The 19390-nt window shown below is 35.0% G+C and overlaps 1 protein-coding gene across 1 annotated transcript; it reads left to right on the plus strand.

Annotated features, from left to right (window-relative positions):
* The first annotated feature begins 346 nt into the window (after nt 1-346).
* Nucleotides 347-3034, plus strand: ACYB-2 (Cytochrome b561/ferric reductase transmembrane protein family). The gene is made up of 4 exons (XM_086600606.1): nt 347-871; nt 981-1029; nt 1120-1319; nt 2600-3034. Exons 1-4 carry the CDS (start codon nt 728-730, stop codon nt 2897-2899), a joined length of 693 nt encoding a protein of 230 aa, XP_086456732.1. The 5' UTR covers nt 347-727; the 3' UTR covers nt 2900-3034.
* The last annotated feature ends 16356 nt before the right edge of the window (nt 3035-19390 follow it).

Genomic DNA, 19390 nt, shown 5'->3' on the forward strand with positions numbered 1-19390 from the left:
AGAAAGCTCGAGGATTCCACCCAAATTCCTATTTGTTTTTATTTTTTTCTTCCCGCTAAAAAGCACCATATGCACAAGGTTGAGTATGCTATTGGGTGGGTTTATTGGACTCTTAATATGCAGTTCAAATGTAAATGGGCTTTGGGTCTGACCCAGCCATGCCATTTAACGAGATTTGTCAAGCATTTCTGTTTGTATACACTGTACATCATTATCAAGCTGGGAATTGTGATTTGAAAATGTGGTCGAGGAATTGATCCACCCACATGCCCCAAAACGTCATGAGTGACATCATCTTTGATATTTAATAGAGCAAAGGACATCCATTATTAAAGTAAGAAAAGCTTTCTTCTGGTAACTAAATTACGAAAAGCTTGTTTGTTGACTTTGTTCATCGTTTAACCGCAGAATCAGAGTGTAATCTGGATTGAGTAGGTTCTAGAAGAGCCTCATTTATTTCTTTTGTTATTATATATATATATATTTTTCGTGATCGAAATTAAGAGCTGTCTCACGTGCGGAAGAGAAAAAGAAAAAGCATGTGGCTAATGGTAAACGGACGTCAGGAACACAAACGACACCAAAGCACGTGGGATGAGGAGAAAAAAAAAGCCCTGAATCATATCCCGCCACGTATTACTCATCAATCTGATATAGATGAAAGAAAGTCGTTTAACTGCGAACAGAAAAAACAGATAGAAAAAAACTCGATAGAGAGTGAAGGAAGATGGCATTCAGAGTGAGTGCACAAACATACACGTACGTGTCTCACGTGTTGGGAGTAGTGGCAGCGGTATTGGTGTTAGTATGGTGTATCCACTTTAGAGGTGGATTAGCTTGGGAAGCCACCAACAAGAATCTCATCTTCAATGTACTACTTACTACTCGATCTCTTTCTCCCTCTGATTTTATTTCTACTTGTTTTAACCCAGTATTGAATTCTTTATGTTTTATTTACTTTTATTCTTCTTAACTTGCAGATTCATCCAGTTTTAATGCTTATTGGCTTTATAATCCTCGGCGGTGAAGGTGCGTGACTTACTAAGTTAGGCATTATATACATTTAGTTTCTTTTTATGATGGTAATAGACTAATATATACTTGTTTTGTTTGATACAGCAATTATAAGTTACAAAGCTCTGCCATGGGGAAAAGATGTCAAGAAGCTAATACACTTGGTCCTGCATGCTATCGCATTAATACTTGGAATCATCGGTGTATACACTGCGTTTAAATTTCACAATGAAAGCGGCATAGCAAATTTGTACAGCTTGCATTCATGGCTTGGAATTGGAACCATTTGCCTATATGGTGTACAGGTATATTATTATTCTTCTTGCCTTGCATAATTTGCTTCCTTTATGTTTATCACCTTATTTTTTCAGTATCAACTATCAACTTCAAACTTATCCATAATATGCAGCATTAGTGCATCACCCTATTATTATTATTGACTAACTGTTAGAAATGCAAATTCAGCCAAAAGTTGTTGTGTAAAGTATAAGTTACACTTGTGCTAGATACCTTTGATTGTATCTTGATAGATTGTCCCAGAATGATATTCAATGAAAAAATTGTTGGAATCTTGAATGAAATTGTGTCCTCATGGGTTTGAACCCATGGCCTTATGTCTCTACTACTCTCTAATGTGGGGGGCTTTAGTCCCAACTTGGTTACTAAACTTAAGTCTCTTAAGTTTATATTGCTTTGTGTCCTTATGGAGGGATAGTGTAGAGAGATATAAGGAGGTGCTCGCGCGCACACAACGCCGCCTTGGTTTGGGGCTCTCGGGAGGTGGGAGCTCCAGAAAACCTTAGTGCGTGTGTGCCCACACACGTCCAAGACGGGGGGGGGGTGGCAAATCCACCTAATTGGGCTTCGCGTGGGTGCGAGTAAAGGCAAAACCTATCCTGGGAGGCTGGCAGCAACCATACCGGCGGCGTTTTTCGTCTTAAGGAAATTGTGCTAAGCACAATCCTCAGTGATAAGTTTTATTTGCATTCTTAGTACTAGTTTCTTACAAAAATTGATGTCGCTTTTAAACTGCATAAAGTTGATTATGAATGTCCTTACATGCCATGATTTTTGAGAGAGAATTATACCCGAGACACGGCCCTATCAGCCTATCCTACTCCCTCATCGCCTAAATCTTTGCTTTATACTAGTTTAGCCTACCACTTTATCTGTTTCACTTTCATTATTGATTTAAACTTGCCAAATTCATCAATAGTTTACCAAGCATCAGAGTTTTGTTTTATTTATTTTATATGCCTTCTCGGTTTGAAGCAAAGCATGTAAAATGTTCAGAGGGATTTTATTTTGTGTTGAGTGGGAAGTTTATGCTTACTGCTAAAAGGTTCCCTATTGGAGCGTGAAATTAAATGTTAGCAGGTTTATTAATTACTCGAACCAATCAAGAAGCAAGACAAATGACCCTTCAAATCGCTTGCATCTCTTTTCAGTATTCCATCATATCCTTGTACAGTAGTTTGCTTTATACGGGGGAGGGCCAGAACTACTCATTTTGCATATTTGTAGATTTCTTTCCTTTGTTCAAATCATCTATATTATATACCTGAACTTGTGAACAAATCTACAGTGGCTATATGGGTTCCTTGTGTTCTTCTTTCCTGGTGGGTCAACTGCGCTTAGAAGCGATTCTCTTCCTTGGCACGTGTTATTTGGTATGTTTGTGTACGTATTGGCTGTTTGCTCGGCTGTCTTGGGATTTCTGGAGAAACTTACCTTCCTGGAAAACTCGGGCCTTTATAAGTATGGACCAGAGGCTTTCCTCGTCAACTTCACTGCCATCGTAACCACTTTATATGGAGCATTTGTAGTATTCTCAGCAGTTACACCGGACAGAGTTGTGGACGATTTTAGCTATTCATCTATATAGCACATTGTAATGTATGTTGTAAAGGTGATGGAGATTTCGTGAATACGCTATGTACACGTTATTTGTAACCTGCACTCGATCAGATGTAAGGATGATTTAATGCTGTAAAATTGCTCATCCTAGGTTTTGTTTTGAGGAGTATTTCTTTTTGGAGGAACCGAAAAAGTGACCTCTGACCAAAACCAGTTTGAGTCACAAATGTTTGGCTGATCCTTAGCTGGAGTACAGAGCAAATCAAAATTTCTTAAAACCTTAGCCAAAGATTCATGGTACTATTACTGGAGGGCTTGTCTATGCTCTTCAAGAAAGCATGATTAGTTAGGCTCTGGGAGATGCTCTGAGAAGTGAATAACTAACTTCATTGGTTGATGGTGATGTTTAGCCAATGGCCAGAAAAGGATAAGTACCTGCTTAGGTAGTAAACCAAGTCTTTTGGGAATTAGAGGGACTTCATCCCTTGCGATCTCTGAAGAATATAAGTTGTAATGTTGTTTGCATTAACATGCAGAAATATGTTAGTGAGAACTGAGAAAGACAAGTTGTTTACATTCTTCATTCTGATACGAAGCTGATGTAGTGGAGTTGAAAATCTAAAACAACCAAATAAGGAAGAAACACCCAGCAGGACGACACATTCTTCATGCTGATATAAAGTTGAAGAGATTGTTCTCGCTTTGTCCACCTGAAACCAAAACTTCTTTTTGAGACATAAACACCGACGATGACTGAAATTTCCTGTTCTCCTGGTTAACTTTACTTGAATCTGACACCATTTCTGACCATCTCCGAGCATCAGCAACGGCCGCCTTCTCTCTTCTACGGATCTTGACGTACTCCTCGGGTATATACACATCCATGACACTTCAGAATCTTGCACAACAGAAGTACTGTGAAATTTAGTGTGCAATGTACCACTGGCTGCTCTTGAATTTAGTCTTTGATTTATAAGGGAGGAGGGGTAGTAGAAAGACCGAGACCTATGGGCGTCAGTCCAATGTTTTCCTAAACAACATAAGCATTTGTAAGTAATACGCTAAGACTTGGTGTCGAAGTTGCTCGACTCCACCGTCATTTGTGTAACGGTTATACCTATACATCTTTTTGTCTTTTTCTGGGACAACCTGACAAAACTTGGTGCTGGTAAATTTTCATGAGTACTCAATTTTCATATGTAATCATTGTAATACCCGTATTTAAAATATATATATATTTATTTATTTATTAATTTAATTATTTATTTAAAATTTGTTGGATTTGGATTTGGGATATGTGCCCCTGGTTTTACGGCCCGAGTCATATCAATGGGCTGGGTTTGAACCAGGATATATATTCATATTGTTCGGAAAATAGGTTCTTGAGAATAAAATATAATAAAAAATGGGAGCGCAGATAAAAGTTTGGATTCTTTAGAGTGTTGGAGCCTTGACGATTCAAACTATGATGAATTCGTAGGAGCTATTAATACAGGTGAGTAGTTATTTTTGCTATTTCACCGAGCTATAGTTTTCCGTGTATCGGTGTATATCGACATATTTTTTACATCTTAAGGTTTGACCTATTGATCGCTTATTATTCCATTTTTTTATTCGATGTAGGTTAATGCGTGTGTTGTTAAAACTCCATTGAAATTAGGAAAAATGGAGGTTTGAATCGAACCTTGTTTGGGCCGATTAATGGCGCCGCCAAGCCCAAAAGAGAGAATCGATCAGGTCTAGTATTTGAACTCTCCTAGTTGTGGTTTTGAACCCTTACTGAGGGGGGTTATGATTGAATGATGTTAGGTGGTTGTGGTGAAGTGTTGGGAATGTGGTATTGATGTTGGTTTGGGTGAGTTCGAAGCTTGAAGGAACTGTTAATGGCGACTTGCCTAAACACTCCAGTAAAATATGTTGAACTGTTTTTCGGTTGTTTGTGTTGGTGAATTGATGATTGGTTGTAGTTGGGTAGCTAGTGTATTGTGTGTGGGGCTGTCGAATGGGGGCTGACAAAGTTCGGAGAGGTTGTTAATGGCGGTCGAGATCTTGAATGGGGAGAGATCTCGATAGTCGTTGAAAGGGGGTGGTGGGTTAATTAAAGTTGTTTGGTTTTTCAAAAGGAGTCAAACCGATGTGATGAAGTTGGAGGAGGAGGAGCTCATGGTGGCTGGTGATGGAAACAGATGCGCTGGTGAGAAAGACAACCGAGAGCACGATTCGGTGCTCCCGAACGTATTTTAGATACACTAGATCGGTTTTAGTTTTTGGGCTTTGGGCCAATTTCTTTGGTTTGTTGGTTGGGCCAGACCACATTAGTTATTTTGGGCCAGTTCTATTTGTTTTGTTTGGGACAGTTTGGTTTAAAGTTTTTGGGCCGGTTTCAGTTCAAAGTTTTTGAGCCGGTTTAGTTTAAGTTGTTTGGGCCAAAACTAATTAGTTTTCTTTGGGCCGGTTTCTAATTTTGTGTGGGTTGGTCTTTATGTCCCCAATTGGGTCAGGTTGAATAATAAGTTGGTTTAGACTTTTAGGATAGGGTTCTAAGGTTTGGGTTTGGGCTTGGCTAGTTGGGTCCGAACCATTACCTTAGTCATAAGCCCACGAGCCATGCACCTTTGACCTTAGCCATGAACCATGAACTTGTTGAACATGGAAATGACGTGTTGACTTTGACTTTGACCGTTGACCATTGACTGTTGACTGTGGAATATTGACTTTTTCCAGTTTTTCACATATTTAAGAATATGGACAAATGTAATAATAAAATATTGTAGAAAATTGTATAACTTTGTTTGTCATTATCTAATTAAGATTTGACGTGAGTAGGGTGTAAAGAATATAAGATTGGCACGTAACAAGAGGGGAATTCTTATAAGACTTAAATATATACGTTCTTATGAGAATTAAACTACATACGGACTTAGATTCATAGACTTTAGTTTTGGGCTTTTGACGGCTGATCAGTTTGACTTGACTTGTGATTTGGACTCGAATAATTATGCGTGATATTTGGACTTGAGTTGTTCTTTCTTTTAAAGTCGTTTCATTTTGATATTTGGTGGAACGGACTTATATTTTGATTATTTATATACTATTTATATTATGCACAAATGGAAATAATGCGTGCCTTTGAGGGTGACTTGAGTTCACATAAATATATTGAACGAATAGATTTCATGATTGATTATTATTATGAGTTGCTACTGAAATGAATTGTAGTATGTATAAAGGCTGAGATATTCCATATGGTGTAGTGCAATATATAATTGGCACGTAAAATAATAAGTTTCGAGATTTGATATAGAGATATTTGGATATCGTGCAATGAATAATATTGGCACGTGATAATGTGGATTGTATTATAACGAGAAACGTTGAGCTCGATCTGATTAATTATCTTGGCATGAGATAGAATAAGAATTATTCGAGATATAAATGTATGACACTTGAATAAATTACGAACGAAAATCCTAGAACCTAGCTACCACAACTCATATGATTTGGCTTTTGTGATGGTATGTGATATGATTGGCCCGAGGCGTTTCAAATGAATCTAAATGGCCTTTTCGGCGTTCGGTGAAATTTGAATGACCTTCCTGGCATTAACCCGAATGGTGACTTGATTATTACGTTCGCAAAATTAGAGCGAGAGATGCGCGATATTTTATGTCGAATAGTGGCGATATTTACATAATGGCTTTCGTGTGAAGGTTACGGTGTATGCGGCATCCCCATTTCGGGATAGTTTACGCGGAGTGATTCATTATGTAAGGGGATGCATGTGGATGTACATGTTTGGCGTTGGGAAGCAATTGTAGTAGCCAGGGAAATTAGGTAAGACTACGACGTGATTTTAGGGACACCCAAAGAAAGCTTTAATTAATATAATTATGGTAATATGTTGGTTAATGATATATCTTTAGATAGATGATTGTATATGGTTTTGCAGAAGGGTGGGTCAAACTAATTATTTGTGCAGAGACGACCTACTCTGTAATTGAGCATGAAATGCGGTAAGTATAGAATATGTTTGACTGGTTATTAGTTTAGTTAGAACCTAAGACGCCTCGTGGAGGAACTAAATGTCTTTTTATTATGCGTATGGTTTGTTGTGTGGTTAGTGGGAAGTTAAGGCGTCTCAGTGGAGGAACTACCTGTCTTACTTATTATAGTTAAGAATGTTGTATTAGTTGTTGGAAGTTAAAGGCCTAACGGTGGAGGAACTAAGCGGCTTATGGATTGTGTGTGTATATGTATAAATATATGTTGTATTTTAGAGAGCTACTCACACCATTATTTTTATAATCGACCGATTTGCATGTTTGTTTATCGGGTGTGTTCATTAAATGAACATAGTTGATAAATCTTGGCAGTTTAGTGTTGAAGAAGGTTGGTTCTTGCCGCTTGTGGTTTTCGCGTAAGCGTTGCATTTCGGGATATGTTTTGTTTTCTCTTGAGGTGATATAGATTTTCAGTTGAGACAAGGTTATTTGTATTTTCATTTGTAAATTTAAATAAAGAGTTATTGAAAATAGATTTGTAATCTAATTTTATTTGTAAATTTTTGTAATGAAAAAGACTTTTGTTTAAGTTAAAAAATTTATTGGTTTGTAATTATCCGCATATTTAAACTGTTTATGGGTTTTTGGGAGTTAAGAGTGCGTCACACCTCGAAGATCGAAGAGTCGGAAACAAATATTATTTTTCTAAATTCTGTCGAAATTCAGGATGTGTCGATGTGACAATCATGGTCTTATGAATTTATGCAACTCACAAATGTTACTATTTGTGTTATTTTCGAAACTCGGATTGGTATTTTGCTATTTGCCTATTTTCCTCCTTGAAAGGTGTATCAGAAACTTCGGACAGAGTTTGCTGTAGGCCCCGGTCCAGCAGGATTGAGAGTGTCCAATTCGGGGCCGAGGTTCCGTTTAATTAACATATGCCTAATCCAACTAAATCCAATACCCCCTATAATGTTTCTCACTGTGAAAAACTGCAAGTCCAATGGACGTCATCAAAGCAGCAACATCGTGTTCGTGTTTTAGGTTTATGGCATCCTTGTAATAAACTCTAGGATGCTCTCATTTTCATATTTTTATTTTTATTATATAGAAAAATATGAATTCTGATGAACAGTATTTTGGTGTAAGTCTCAAGAGCAATTTGGCAATTTCACTATTTAAAATGGAGTGTTTTTTTTTTAAAAAATTTTGTATGGGCAAAATTGTAATTTCATCATTTAAAAATAGAAAAAAATCATTTTTTTCAACATCATAGACTCCACATCTTCTACTGTTCATATTTTTTTTTTGGTGGTAGGAGTGTAGGATCTATATGTTCTGAAGAAGTTTGGAAAGTAAATTTCCAGATAATGAAATATCTTTAGCGAAAAAAAAAAAAAGAGACTAGTCACTTGCTTAATTGATTTCGCAACATGATGTGATAGTGCGATACTAATGTGTTCTTGATGTCTTCAGTTGTATTGTTTAAGCTTTAAAATTAATGTGAATCAAGTTAATCAAAGAAGTAATTTATGTACAATTTTGCGGCTCGCATTGTTTATTTTGTTATTATTGAAAGGGAAGTTGGTAGGTTTGTGTTTGTTATTGTAGCGCCTCTAAATTTTGAAAGTGTGATTCAGCATTCAGCACAGGTAGCCGCACTAACACCTGAATAAGTGAATATGACTGAAATCTGCCCAGGAACACTCAATTGTTTGAAAATCAAACCACCCAACATTATTACACAACCGAGATTCAGTCTTCAAGATTATTTTTTTCTTTGAGCGTCAACAAGATTTTAAGGGTTGCGGTATTGACACTATACTTTATGGAATTGGCACCCTTTTGACCAATTCAAAAGTATTGGCACCCTTCTATTAATTACGTACAAAATACTCACAGCAGGCAGTTGTTACAAGATCACACAATCTACGACATTGGATTGTCGCGAGATCTCATATCCTACAGAAAGTGGTTGCCGTAGGTTTTTTTTTCTTTTAATTTTTTTTTTAATAGTTACTGTAAAAAAGTTAGTAGTCACGAGATGGTTGTGTTCACTAAAATGAAGTCTTTACTTGTGTTAATTATCAAAACTCTTATTCATTAATTTGATTACAAATTTTTCTTATAGCATATGAAAATATTTGTCGCGAGATAATAAAATTATGCTTCGATTGTTCATTTTTTTTGTCATGGTTTCGGTGGTGTTCTTAGAGTGTATAAAGAAATTTTAAAGAAGAAAATGAGGTATCTATATGTCGTGTGTGTTCAATATGTAAAATTTGAAGTGAAAAAAAACAAAAAACACAAGAAACATGTTCCGCGACAACTGTCTGCTGTGGAGTATAGAATCTCACGGCAGCCCGATGCCGTTGATTATAGCGATCTCGCGACAACTGTCTGCCGTGAGATATAAGATCTCGCAATAATCCAATGGCCGTAAAACTATTGGACATATGAAATGTAAAAAAACATAAAAAATAATCATTATTATTTTACTTTTTGCTAAAAGAGTGCCAATCCTATAAAAATAAGATTGGCAATCCCGCCCATTTAAATACAAACTAACGGTTACTTAAAAGTGTAAAACACTTATTGTATCTCTCTCTCTCTCTCACCAGTGTTTAGTCCACCTCGATGGCTCCATGTCGGCATGTCCCCATGTTTTGTTACCTCTCCACTCCAGGCCGACTCTTATCCAATACAACTACCAAATCTTGTGTTGTTATGGGGATATTTTTCCATTTCTTATGTCACCACTCATCAAGACGTGATTTCATGGAATAAGATAATTGATACAAGATAAATAAAATTGAGGATCCTAATTAACATGTTAGTTTTGCTAACAAACGACATACACAAGTTGGTTTAGTATACGAAAAACACGCTGCTTTCTAATAATCCCTTTGATTTATTATGCCTTTTCCAATCCACTAAAAAGCATCGCCACAAGTTCGCGATTAGGTGTCTTTCTCATCTAAGTTGATGAAGAGAAAACGCTTTGATGTAAAAGCAAGAATGGCCTGTCTATTAGGTCGATGGTCAGAGCTGTAAATACGACAAAATTTAATGTGGGGCAGACCTGTCCACGTGAGCGTCAGTTGTACGTCATCATCATCGTCATCGTTTTAGTTGTCGAACCTTCTACTTACTTTTGACGGAATCTTACGTTCCTACCACAGCTGCGAACTTGTGACTCACTTGTGAGCAGAGGACATCTCCAATAGAGTGTGTAAAACTACACCTCTACATGGCTCCATATAGGCCACTAGAATTTTACGCCCTCATTTCTAAATTAAAGTCAGTAAAGATACACCCCCACGGCTATTCCAATTGTAGCCTGGAAGCAAAGAGTAAACAATGGCGTCCTAAGCTTTTAAAAGTGAAACTGACACTTTAACAGTTTAACTCACGTTTGTGTTTAAAAAAATTTGGAAAAGAAATAGCAACGGTCATGGGCCGTCACAAATGAAAAGTTATAACTTAAACCATCAAACAAGATTACAAGCTACATTTGGGTTTCTTAATAGCTAATAACTTGAGAGGGGAATTTTTACCAAATTATATCAATTAATAGCTATTGTGTACGGTTTACACCTTCTATTGGAAGTGTGTTTTTCAAATTGGGGTATAAATTTCACATATTATATATTTTACACCCTCCATTGGAAATCCCCTAATGTTAGCGTAAAATTAACCGATTAGAATAAAATTCAGCTGGGAGTTGATAGTTAATGTAGAATCACCATGACACATGCCGCAAGCCTGCAAGATTTTAGAGCTTTTGGTTTTTTTCATTTTCACGGATTCTATCTATACGTTGTACACAGATTGCCAGATCCCATTAGACCGTACAATGAGCATGCAGGCAAGTGATATATCCAATGATGATTCGAAAATCCCATAGTCGAAAAAAATAGAAAAAATAATATTTCAAAATCTAATATATACATATCATTGTTTTTATTTCGTGTCTTGGTTATGTATTGTCACTGAGATCATATTGAAACCCAAAACCTCTCATATATATCGAGTCATAGTAACTATAACAACTCTAATTTTTAAACAACATAAGTAATATTATTCAAATTTAAACTAATTATTTTGAAGTCTAGCATATTACAAAATTTATTTTTTCTATAGTGGAACATTGATATTCTTATTTTTTTTCCGATAATACTTGATATTCTTATTGTTGTTGATGTTATGATATATATTATTGGAATTGGTTGTTAGAACTTTTGTGAGTATTTAAGAGTCATATTATTTTTGAAAATATTGTTAAAATGTACCCATTTATATAGGTATGGACTTTGGGTGTTTTAGATCCATTTGAGGCTCATATGCTAACCTAAACAGACTTAAAAATTTTAAAGTAAACAAACATGCGAATTTCCTTTGTAAAAATCTTTTCATTAAAAAACAAAGCTCCAGCCTCCATTAAAAATAAAAATATTTTTTATTGAAAGAAAGATAAGAGGAATAAGATAATGGATTAGATAAAAGGAAGCATTGATATTCATTTACTAGCATTCAATCCAAAGTGAATAGACATATTTTTATAAAAAAATATATATATAAATCGTTTTTATGTGATTTTATCTTGTTTGCTTCATAAATGCTTCATTATCATTTTATAAAAGTTTCATCTTTAATTATGAACGTTTGTTATTTGTTTTGTAATTTTAATAGTGGTTTGGAACGATGATATGTTTACAAAATTTTGCACAAGTACTGACTTGCGATTTGAATTCGACTAATTAGATGATGTAACTAGTTTTTCGACAGAACTAAACAATTTTATTTCTCTGAGTCATCTTTCATTTCCAATTGGCCTTGACTGATTCCAGTTTATATTCTATTTGATGTGAATTTTTCAAGAAAGTGCATCAGAAAATTGAATAGCATAATTTAAGTTGTTGGGTCTGATCCATCACATAGTTTAGGGTATATACTATACGAATTAGTGTTTAGGAATTTTTGTATTGAAATGGATTTTCTATCTAATTTTCAGAATGGTATAATTGATTCAAAACTTTGATTATATGAATTCTTTAGGATTTTTAGAATTGACAAAGGTCAAACTGTTCTAACCAATTTCTCATGCATAGAACAATATACGTAACTTATTAGCGTAGGCTTTAGTTGTACAAGAAAAATGTAATGATCATGCAATTTGTATCGTATTAATATTTCAAATAAATGTGTATTGATTGGAGGAGTAATTATTTTATTTGTCTAAAGAGTTTTATTACATGTATTGGAATAAAGATTGCATGCATAACTGTTTGATGAATATTGTATGTATAAAGCGTATATTGGTAGCTAAAGATTTTAAGTTTCTTCTCGTTTGATCTTGTAATAGTAGAATTAATATTGTTTTGTTTTACGTGGAATGCATTACGAGTCTTTTAGTTTAACTAATGCGTTATTCATGATTGAAACTTTTAATATCTATGATATATATAATTGATAATGAGGTGAGTTGATTGGTTATTGTGTTTGGAATCTTTTGTAATGATTCTATTGCTTGAGATGATGTTTATTTTATAATAAAAGTATTATAATAAATGAGAACTCTTGAGTGTTAAAATCCGATGTAAAAGTGTTTGTGAAAATTTAATGTGTCGCCCACATCTTTAGATCTCTCCACGCTTCTTTGTTGAAAAGAAAAAATTAATAAATTATTTATGACTAATGATGTCATGTGAAAAACCGCCTTAAAGAGAAACTAAGGCATTCGCCTTGCGGGCTGGCTGTATTCCATGAGTGTACAGGAATGTAGGTCTGGATTCCTTGAATGTGGCGGGAATAACCCAAGGTATTCATTGAATGTGCCATGAATGACCTGTTAGTGTATGATGGGTATTCCTTGAATGTGGCGAGAATGACCCAAGATATTCATTGAATGTGTCATGAAAGACCTGTTAGTGTTATAATGGGTATTCCTAGAATGTAGCGAGAATGACCCAAGGTATTCATTGAATGTGCCATGAATGACATGTTAGTGTTATGTAGGTCTGGATTCCTTGAGTGTACGTGAATGACCTGTTATTTTTGTTATGCCCAAAAGAGGCTTTGTTTATGCGTATGAAAAGTCCAGAGATGGCTGTGATTCACACGTTACGAGTTTACAAGATGGAAATATGTTTTTGGAGGCGATATCTCCGCTTGGGACATATGTCTTATAGTGGTACTCGGTGTGAGTGAGGCACACGGGTATGTGTGATTTGACAAATGTATGAAGTGCAAATAGTGGAGTAGGAACTAAAGATTGGGCAATGTCTATTAATAAATTAGTCAATGAGATAATTAATAAGAACAATAAAATATTGATTTTACGTATGACTAAGTTATTGGATATGAATATTTATATACTATGATGTACATGATTTCTTACAAGAAATGTATACGTGGTTTGTGTGAGTTGATACTCACGAGGGATGAAGGTACTCCCGGGTTGTGATATTTTCTCATTCCCATAAGTAAACGAATGATTTTTAAGTAAAATATTGGTTTTGTGTATGAGTGAGTTGTTGGATATGATCGGTTATGTATTATGATAGGATGCATATAATTTCTTACGAAGGAATGTGATTATAGTTAGCGTGATATAATAGATATGGTGATGTGACATGAATGTTAATATTGGCTTATATATTCTCGGATTATGTATACCCATGATGGTTGCAGTGAGAGTGAAATCAATGTATACTTTAAAGGATTACGTTTGGGAAATCTAACTTTGTTTTGCAAGAGGGTAGACTTATTAAAAATTTTATGCAGAGACGTTGTCCTACCCTAATACGTAAGCGGTTATAAGTAAAATTTTAATTAAATTAATTTACTAGATATTGGGATTGAATCTTAATTGTGAAGAAACTATACGCCGTTTTGGAAAACGGAACTATCTTGTCTTCCAAATTGAAATGGTTGGTAATATTGTAATATTTATTTATTAGAATATTGAATGTAGTATTGTATATTTTATTTTTAGTCTTACTGAAGCTTTAATATTGTAGTGAGTATACTTCAAAATAGTATAGATTAAGAGTTGAGGTTCCTCCTAAATTGTTTAGAGTTTGAGTGAGGGAGATATGAAGAAGAAAGGTAGATTCTTATAGGATTAGAATGGTTCTAAGCTAATGAACTTGAAAGCTTTGATTGTTGATTGAAATAACTTGATCGAAAACATGAAAGGAAGATTGATTAAAACATTGAAATGAAAACAACAAACAAGATTGAAGATTAAAACAAAGAACAAGTAACAAGTTTGATTGAAATAAAGAAAATGAAATAACAAGTTGATTGAAATAAAATAAAACAACAAGAAATTAAAAACATGAATTGAAAAACAAGACAAGAAAAATAAACAAACCAAATGGTTTGGATCCTAAGACAATGGATGAGTTCTTTCTTCTTTTGTTTTTGATTATATACCCCTACTTTTGCTTTTTACATATTTGCCCTCATCCATTATAAACTAGACACCCTACCCTTTCACTTTTGCTTTTACTTTTTGGTGCCTTCTTGACCAAGGTAGGTTAGGGAGAAAATCTTCATAATTTGAAATAAGGGCCTCTATCTTTGGTCTTCTAATTTGAGGACTTTGACTGTTGACTTTGATATTTGACTTTGACTTTTTCAGTACTTTTCCATAACAGTTACTGGTCTTCATAATAAGCGTGATTAATGCTCCTTTTGGTGCTAAGACGCAGCTTTTATAATAAGTGGTCCAAAACACTCTTTAACCTAAAAAAAACAGTAAAAGCTGTGAGTTTCTTTTTTGTTAAGCGTAAGAGAGACTGTAATACAAAGAATATGCAGGTAATAAAATGCACATTTGGGAGCTGATCACCACCCCCAAATAGCATCTTGCTTGTCCTCAAGTAAGGATTAGAGAAAAAACTAAGATCACAAATGAGTGATTTATTATATGTTATACTAATCTTGTTTCGCAGAGTGCGATTGCATTAACCATATGCAACAAGGCCTTAAATTACTATGAATTCTCTAGTGGACGAGTTTTAAGCCTCGTGAGAGTTTTCTAGTGAAGGTACTCACAAACTTCTTCTATTTAGTACAAAGGGTCTTGTTTCCTTATTTATTCTCAGAAGTTCATAATATACATCTAATTAGTAGTGAATAAGGACAAGCTCCTTTGAACTCATAATGACATATATACAGTAATTTAATCATCTAAAGATAAATGTACAAAACATGAGCAATGATATGCAAAATCAGAGTTGTTTTCGAGGCTTTTGGAGAGCTTCCTTAAGGTAGGTCTCACAAGGGTGTGTTAAAATTACAACTCTCTGATAGATTCACTCAAGGTTCATTCTCTCAAGTGCAGCAGACACTTATATTCCTCCCATACTCAAATGACGTCCAAAAAAACTGGGGTCGATTGATCACGTTTACCACTTACTATCAGACCATCCTATTGCTAATCGAGCTAGAGGTCTTTTATTATGAGTTACGGGGCTAGGGTGATGGTTTAGAAAGAAAAAGGAAGGAAAAACAAAATCTGATAATTTGAGAAATTGGGTCTTCAAGATATTTGTAACCAGAGAAGAACCTCGTTTTGTTTTTTTGCTTCCTAATTGTGATACATTCTTTTAGCCTTTTGGCTTTGTGACTCCATATGGTTTTGAATTTTGGGAGTTCTAACTTTGCTTTTGATTCTTTTTGTTTATGATATTGTCTCCTTTTGATTTTGAACTTTTAGGAGATTCAATTTTTGACTCCTTTGGATTTTTGGAGTTTTAGTTTTGGATGGGTCTTTCTTTCGTTTCATCTTTTTCTTTTCTTTTTCTTTTTGAAGCAATTAACTGTTCTATTTTTGTACAAGGTCTTCTTTTTTCTTTTTCTGATAACCATCTAGTTCTCAACTCATCAGTTGGGTAAGCTTTTTATTATGTGTTATGATGGGTTAGGAATTATTGGTGAATAATAAAAAGGCATTTAGAAAGGGTGAATGCTTAAGAGGGGTAACTAGAGGAAAATTATATTTTTGGGTTTTTAACGTTTATTTGGCTATATCGATCCAAAAATGGTATAAATTGTCTCATAAGATATGGCGTGGTGATCAAACAAGTGGACGTGTGGTCTTTCTATCCGGACATCCTTTGTGTCATCACGCAATAATCATTCAGATGAGGCTTTTGACTAGATTCTCACAGGATATAGAACTTAATTGTTCTAATCTTAGCTTCAAAAACTCACTGCTATATACAAACAAATGCTGATGCATGCCATTCATGAAAAGATGTAGAAACTATTGTACGTATATTAGTCTAAGTACGAAAAACAAGTCCTTACTCTATTGCTAAAATGAGAATTCTAAACTTTGTATTCATCATAGAAAAAGAAAGCAAGACTTCTTAATTATAAACGGAAAAATATTTTTGGTCTTTTTCGAAATTTTTTAAAAAGGAAGAAATATAATATTATATATACTATATAGAAAATGCATAGTTTTTGCAAAATGTTACTACACTAACTCTATGATAGAACTATGCTTGTCCTCAAAATATGAAGAGATAAGAAAAAAGATTATCAAAAAAACATGAGCAAAAACGACGACACACCTGTATTCTGTTCTTCATGATGAAAATATGTCACCCACAAATAAGTTTGGGGCATGGGTTGTTTGATATAGAACGAGAAATACATGATTTATTATACTAAAAATATTTATTCTACTATAAAATCTTTTTGAGGTTTTGTATCTTTTTTAAAAAAAAAACATGCATGAAAGAAAAAATGGAAAATTTTGGCATAATGTATCTGTTTTACCTTCTACTCATAAACCAAATTCCACAAGAAAAACAAAACAAAACAAAACACACATATAATATTAAACATAAAGTTAAACTTAGACTACGTCATACGCGTAAAGATAAAACATAAAAATAAATAGATCCAACTATACGGACACTAGGAATCGTAGTCAGAATCCGGGCATGCACTACTACAGAATGACACATATACCACGGTCAATAAGAACGTTTATACCACGGTTCTTCCAAAAACCGTGGGAAATACTTATATACCACGGCGGAAATTTCTTTGGTCATTGGTTTACTAGTATATGCCACAGTTACATGAAAACCGTGGGATAAGACACATATACCACGGTATGTATGAATTTATATACCACTGTTTTTGTAATAACAGTGGTTAATATTTGTATACCACGGTAGAAATTGATCCGATTTTTGAGATCTTAGTTTATACCACTAATTTACAAAAATCGTGGCATATTGATAGTTTATACCAAGGCCCAAAATTTCGATATCGGTTAATATATCGGTGTACCTAAAAACCGAGATATATCGGATATATCGGATATCTCGGTTTTTTTGGTGACCAGTCCAAAGTTTCTAAAATATTGGATATCTCACCGATATATCTCGGATATCTCGGATATATCGGATATTTCGGAAATTTCAATATTAAATTATTAACAATTGGTCAAAAAGTCAACTGATATATATCAATTATCTCGGAAATATCGATTATATCGGCGATATAAACTTTTATATCGGAAATTCCGATATATCTCAGAAAAAAGGGGTTCAATATTCGGTGGATATATATCGAAAATATCGATATCGGTGTACCAATTTACCGAGATATATCGGCGAGATATCGGATATCTCGGCGATATTTTGGGCCATGGTTTATACCACGGCACATTCATTTTCCACTAATCAGTTAAGGAGTATCCCACTGTTTTCTGGCGAACAGTGGTTTATATTTCGGCAAATTATAATTACGTGGGGATAGAAGTTATATCAAACCAAAAAAAAAAAAGTTCCACTTGCTCTAAACCGTCGGTGCTCAAGCTGCAATTCTCTTCCGCGAACCCAGTAGCTTTTTCGTTAACTCTAGGGCATAATTCTCAAACCCGAACTTCACAAGATCGTGCCGCTTCTTTTTTTTTTTTTTTTTTTTTTTAAATTTCTTCATTCTCATTTGGTAAGAATTTCTCGATTAGACTTCGAAATTGAAAGTGTGTTTCCTTTAATTACGTATGTAAAATCTATTAGTTAGAATTTATAATTTCCACTTTAAAATTTCCAGTATTTAAGCTCTGTTTGTCGTCAATTTAATCAGTTTCTTCAAACTTTTCCAGTAATGGATATTTGACAATGGTGTTTTATTTGATTTTGGGAAGTTTGGTTTTCTTATTTTAGAGAAGTGTGAAATGGATATTTGACAATGCTTCATATCCACTCTACAATGAATCGGATTGCCCGTATATTTTTGTTCAGTTAGCATGCTGGAAGCATGGGAGGACAAATTTAGAGTACTGGAATTGGAGATGGGAACCTCATGACTACAATCTCAAGAGGTATTAGTTACATTTGTTTAGCGGTCTTATGCTAAATACCAGAAAATTGCTTTCTCGCTTTTAGCTTGTGTTCTTTGGACGCATGTAATATTGCCTACCTGGATACCTAATAGGTGCTATAAAATGAGATTGAAGTTCAGTATTTCTTGTGTCATTTAGGTGGAATGCAACTGAGATGTTAGGAGAAATTGAGAGGCAAGAGTCTGATGTTTGTGGGGGATTCACTTAACGAGGTCGGGTGGATATCAATGGTTGCGTTTGTCACGACCGGTAATTCGGACCGACTAGATATCCATGTAAGCCTAATTACCCACTAACCATTTTCAAGGGAAGAGGTAAGCCAAACTTTTCTTTTTAAGTTTTGTGGTAAATTTCATGTAGCCGAGCACAATACTAACAATTAGTAGTCTTACTTGGCATTAAAAACTTTTACGAATTAAATTCAAGAGGGTTTTTTTAGAGGGTTGGATATTTGGCAATTTAGGTTCTCTCTGTGTTGTTTCTTTGTGATGATTCACTGTAGTTGGTTGGTTATTCTCTAAATAGCCGCTTGTCTTGCTCTTAATGCTTTCGATGGAATGAATGTATGGGTTGGCTGGTGTGGTCTTGAAGTAGGAAACAATGACCAAGTAGCACCCTCTAGGTTCAGGACTTGGAGGTTCTTGGATACAGACATCTCTACGTCGTTCTTGGAAGTATCAAGAAGAACTACGTCTGAAGAAGTGGTCGGTGATCTTTGGATCTAATCTGGTCACTGGAAGAGAACCATTCTTCTTCCCGGAAGCTTCAGGAAGCTTTCTAGTCTCTCTCATTAACCATTTACCACCGGACGTGGCTTGGTTTAACTATAAGTACAACACAAATGCCTCTTATCGAATTTCCGGCCGGGCTTCAAGCTCCCTGTATTTGGAATAGAATGGTGGCAAAGTTGAGACAAAGGTGAATTGGTTTCACTTATCTTTGGAATGGATCCGTGCCCTCTGCTCTCTTGCATGGTGTCCCTCTCGTCCCTCCCTTTTCGAGAGGAGTTCACGCTGCCCGCCCGAACAAATAGGGACTGGGAGGATAACCGCCAAGCCGAACCGAGACGGAGGCCTCAAATGAAATGAAACGAGGGACACCGGGCGGGACCTTCTCCCCACAAGTACGAAGTTTC

The sequence above is a fragment of the Coptis chinensis genome, chromosome 1 (assembly GCF_015680905.1).
Source record: "Coptis chinensis isolate HL-2020 chromosome 1, ASM1568090v1, whole genome shotgun sequence".
NCBI classification, from domain to species: Eukaryota; Viridiplantae; Streptophyta; class Magnoliopsida; order Ranunculales; family Ranunculaceae; genus Coptis; species Coptis chinensis.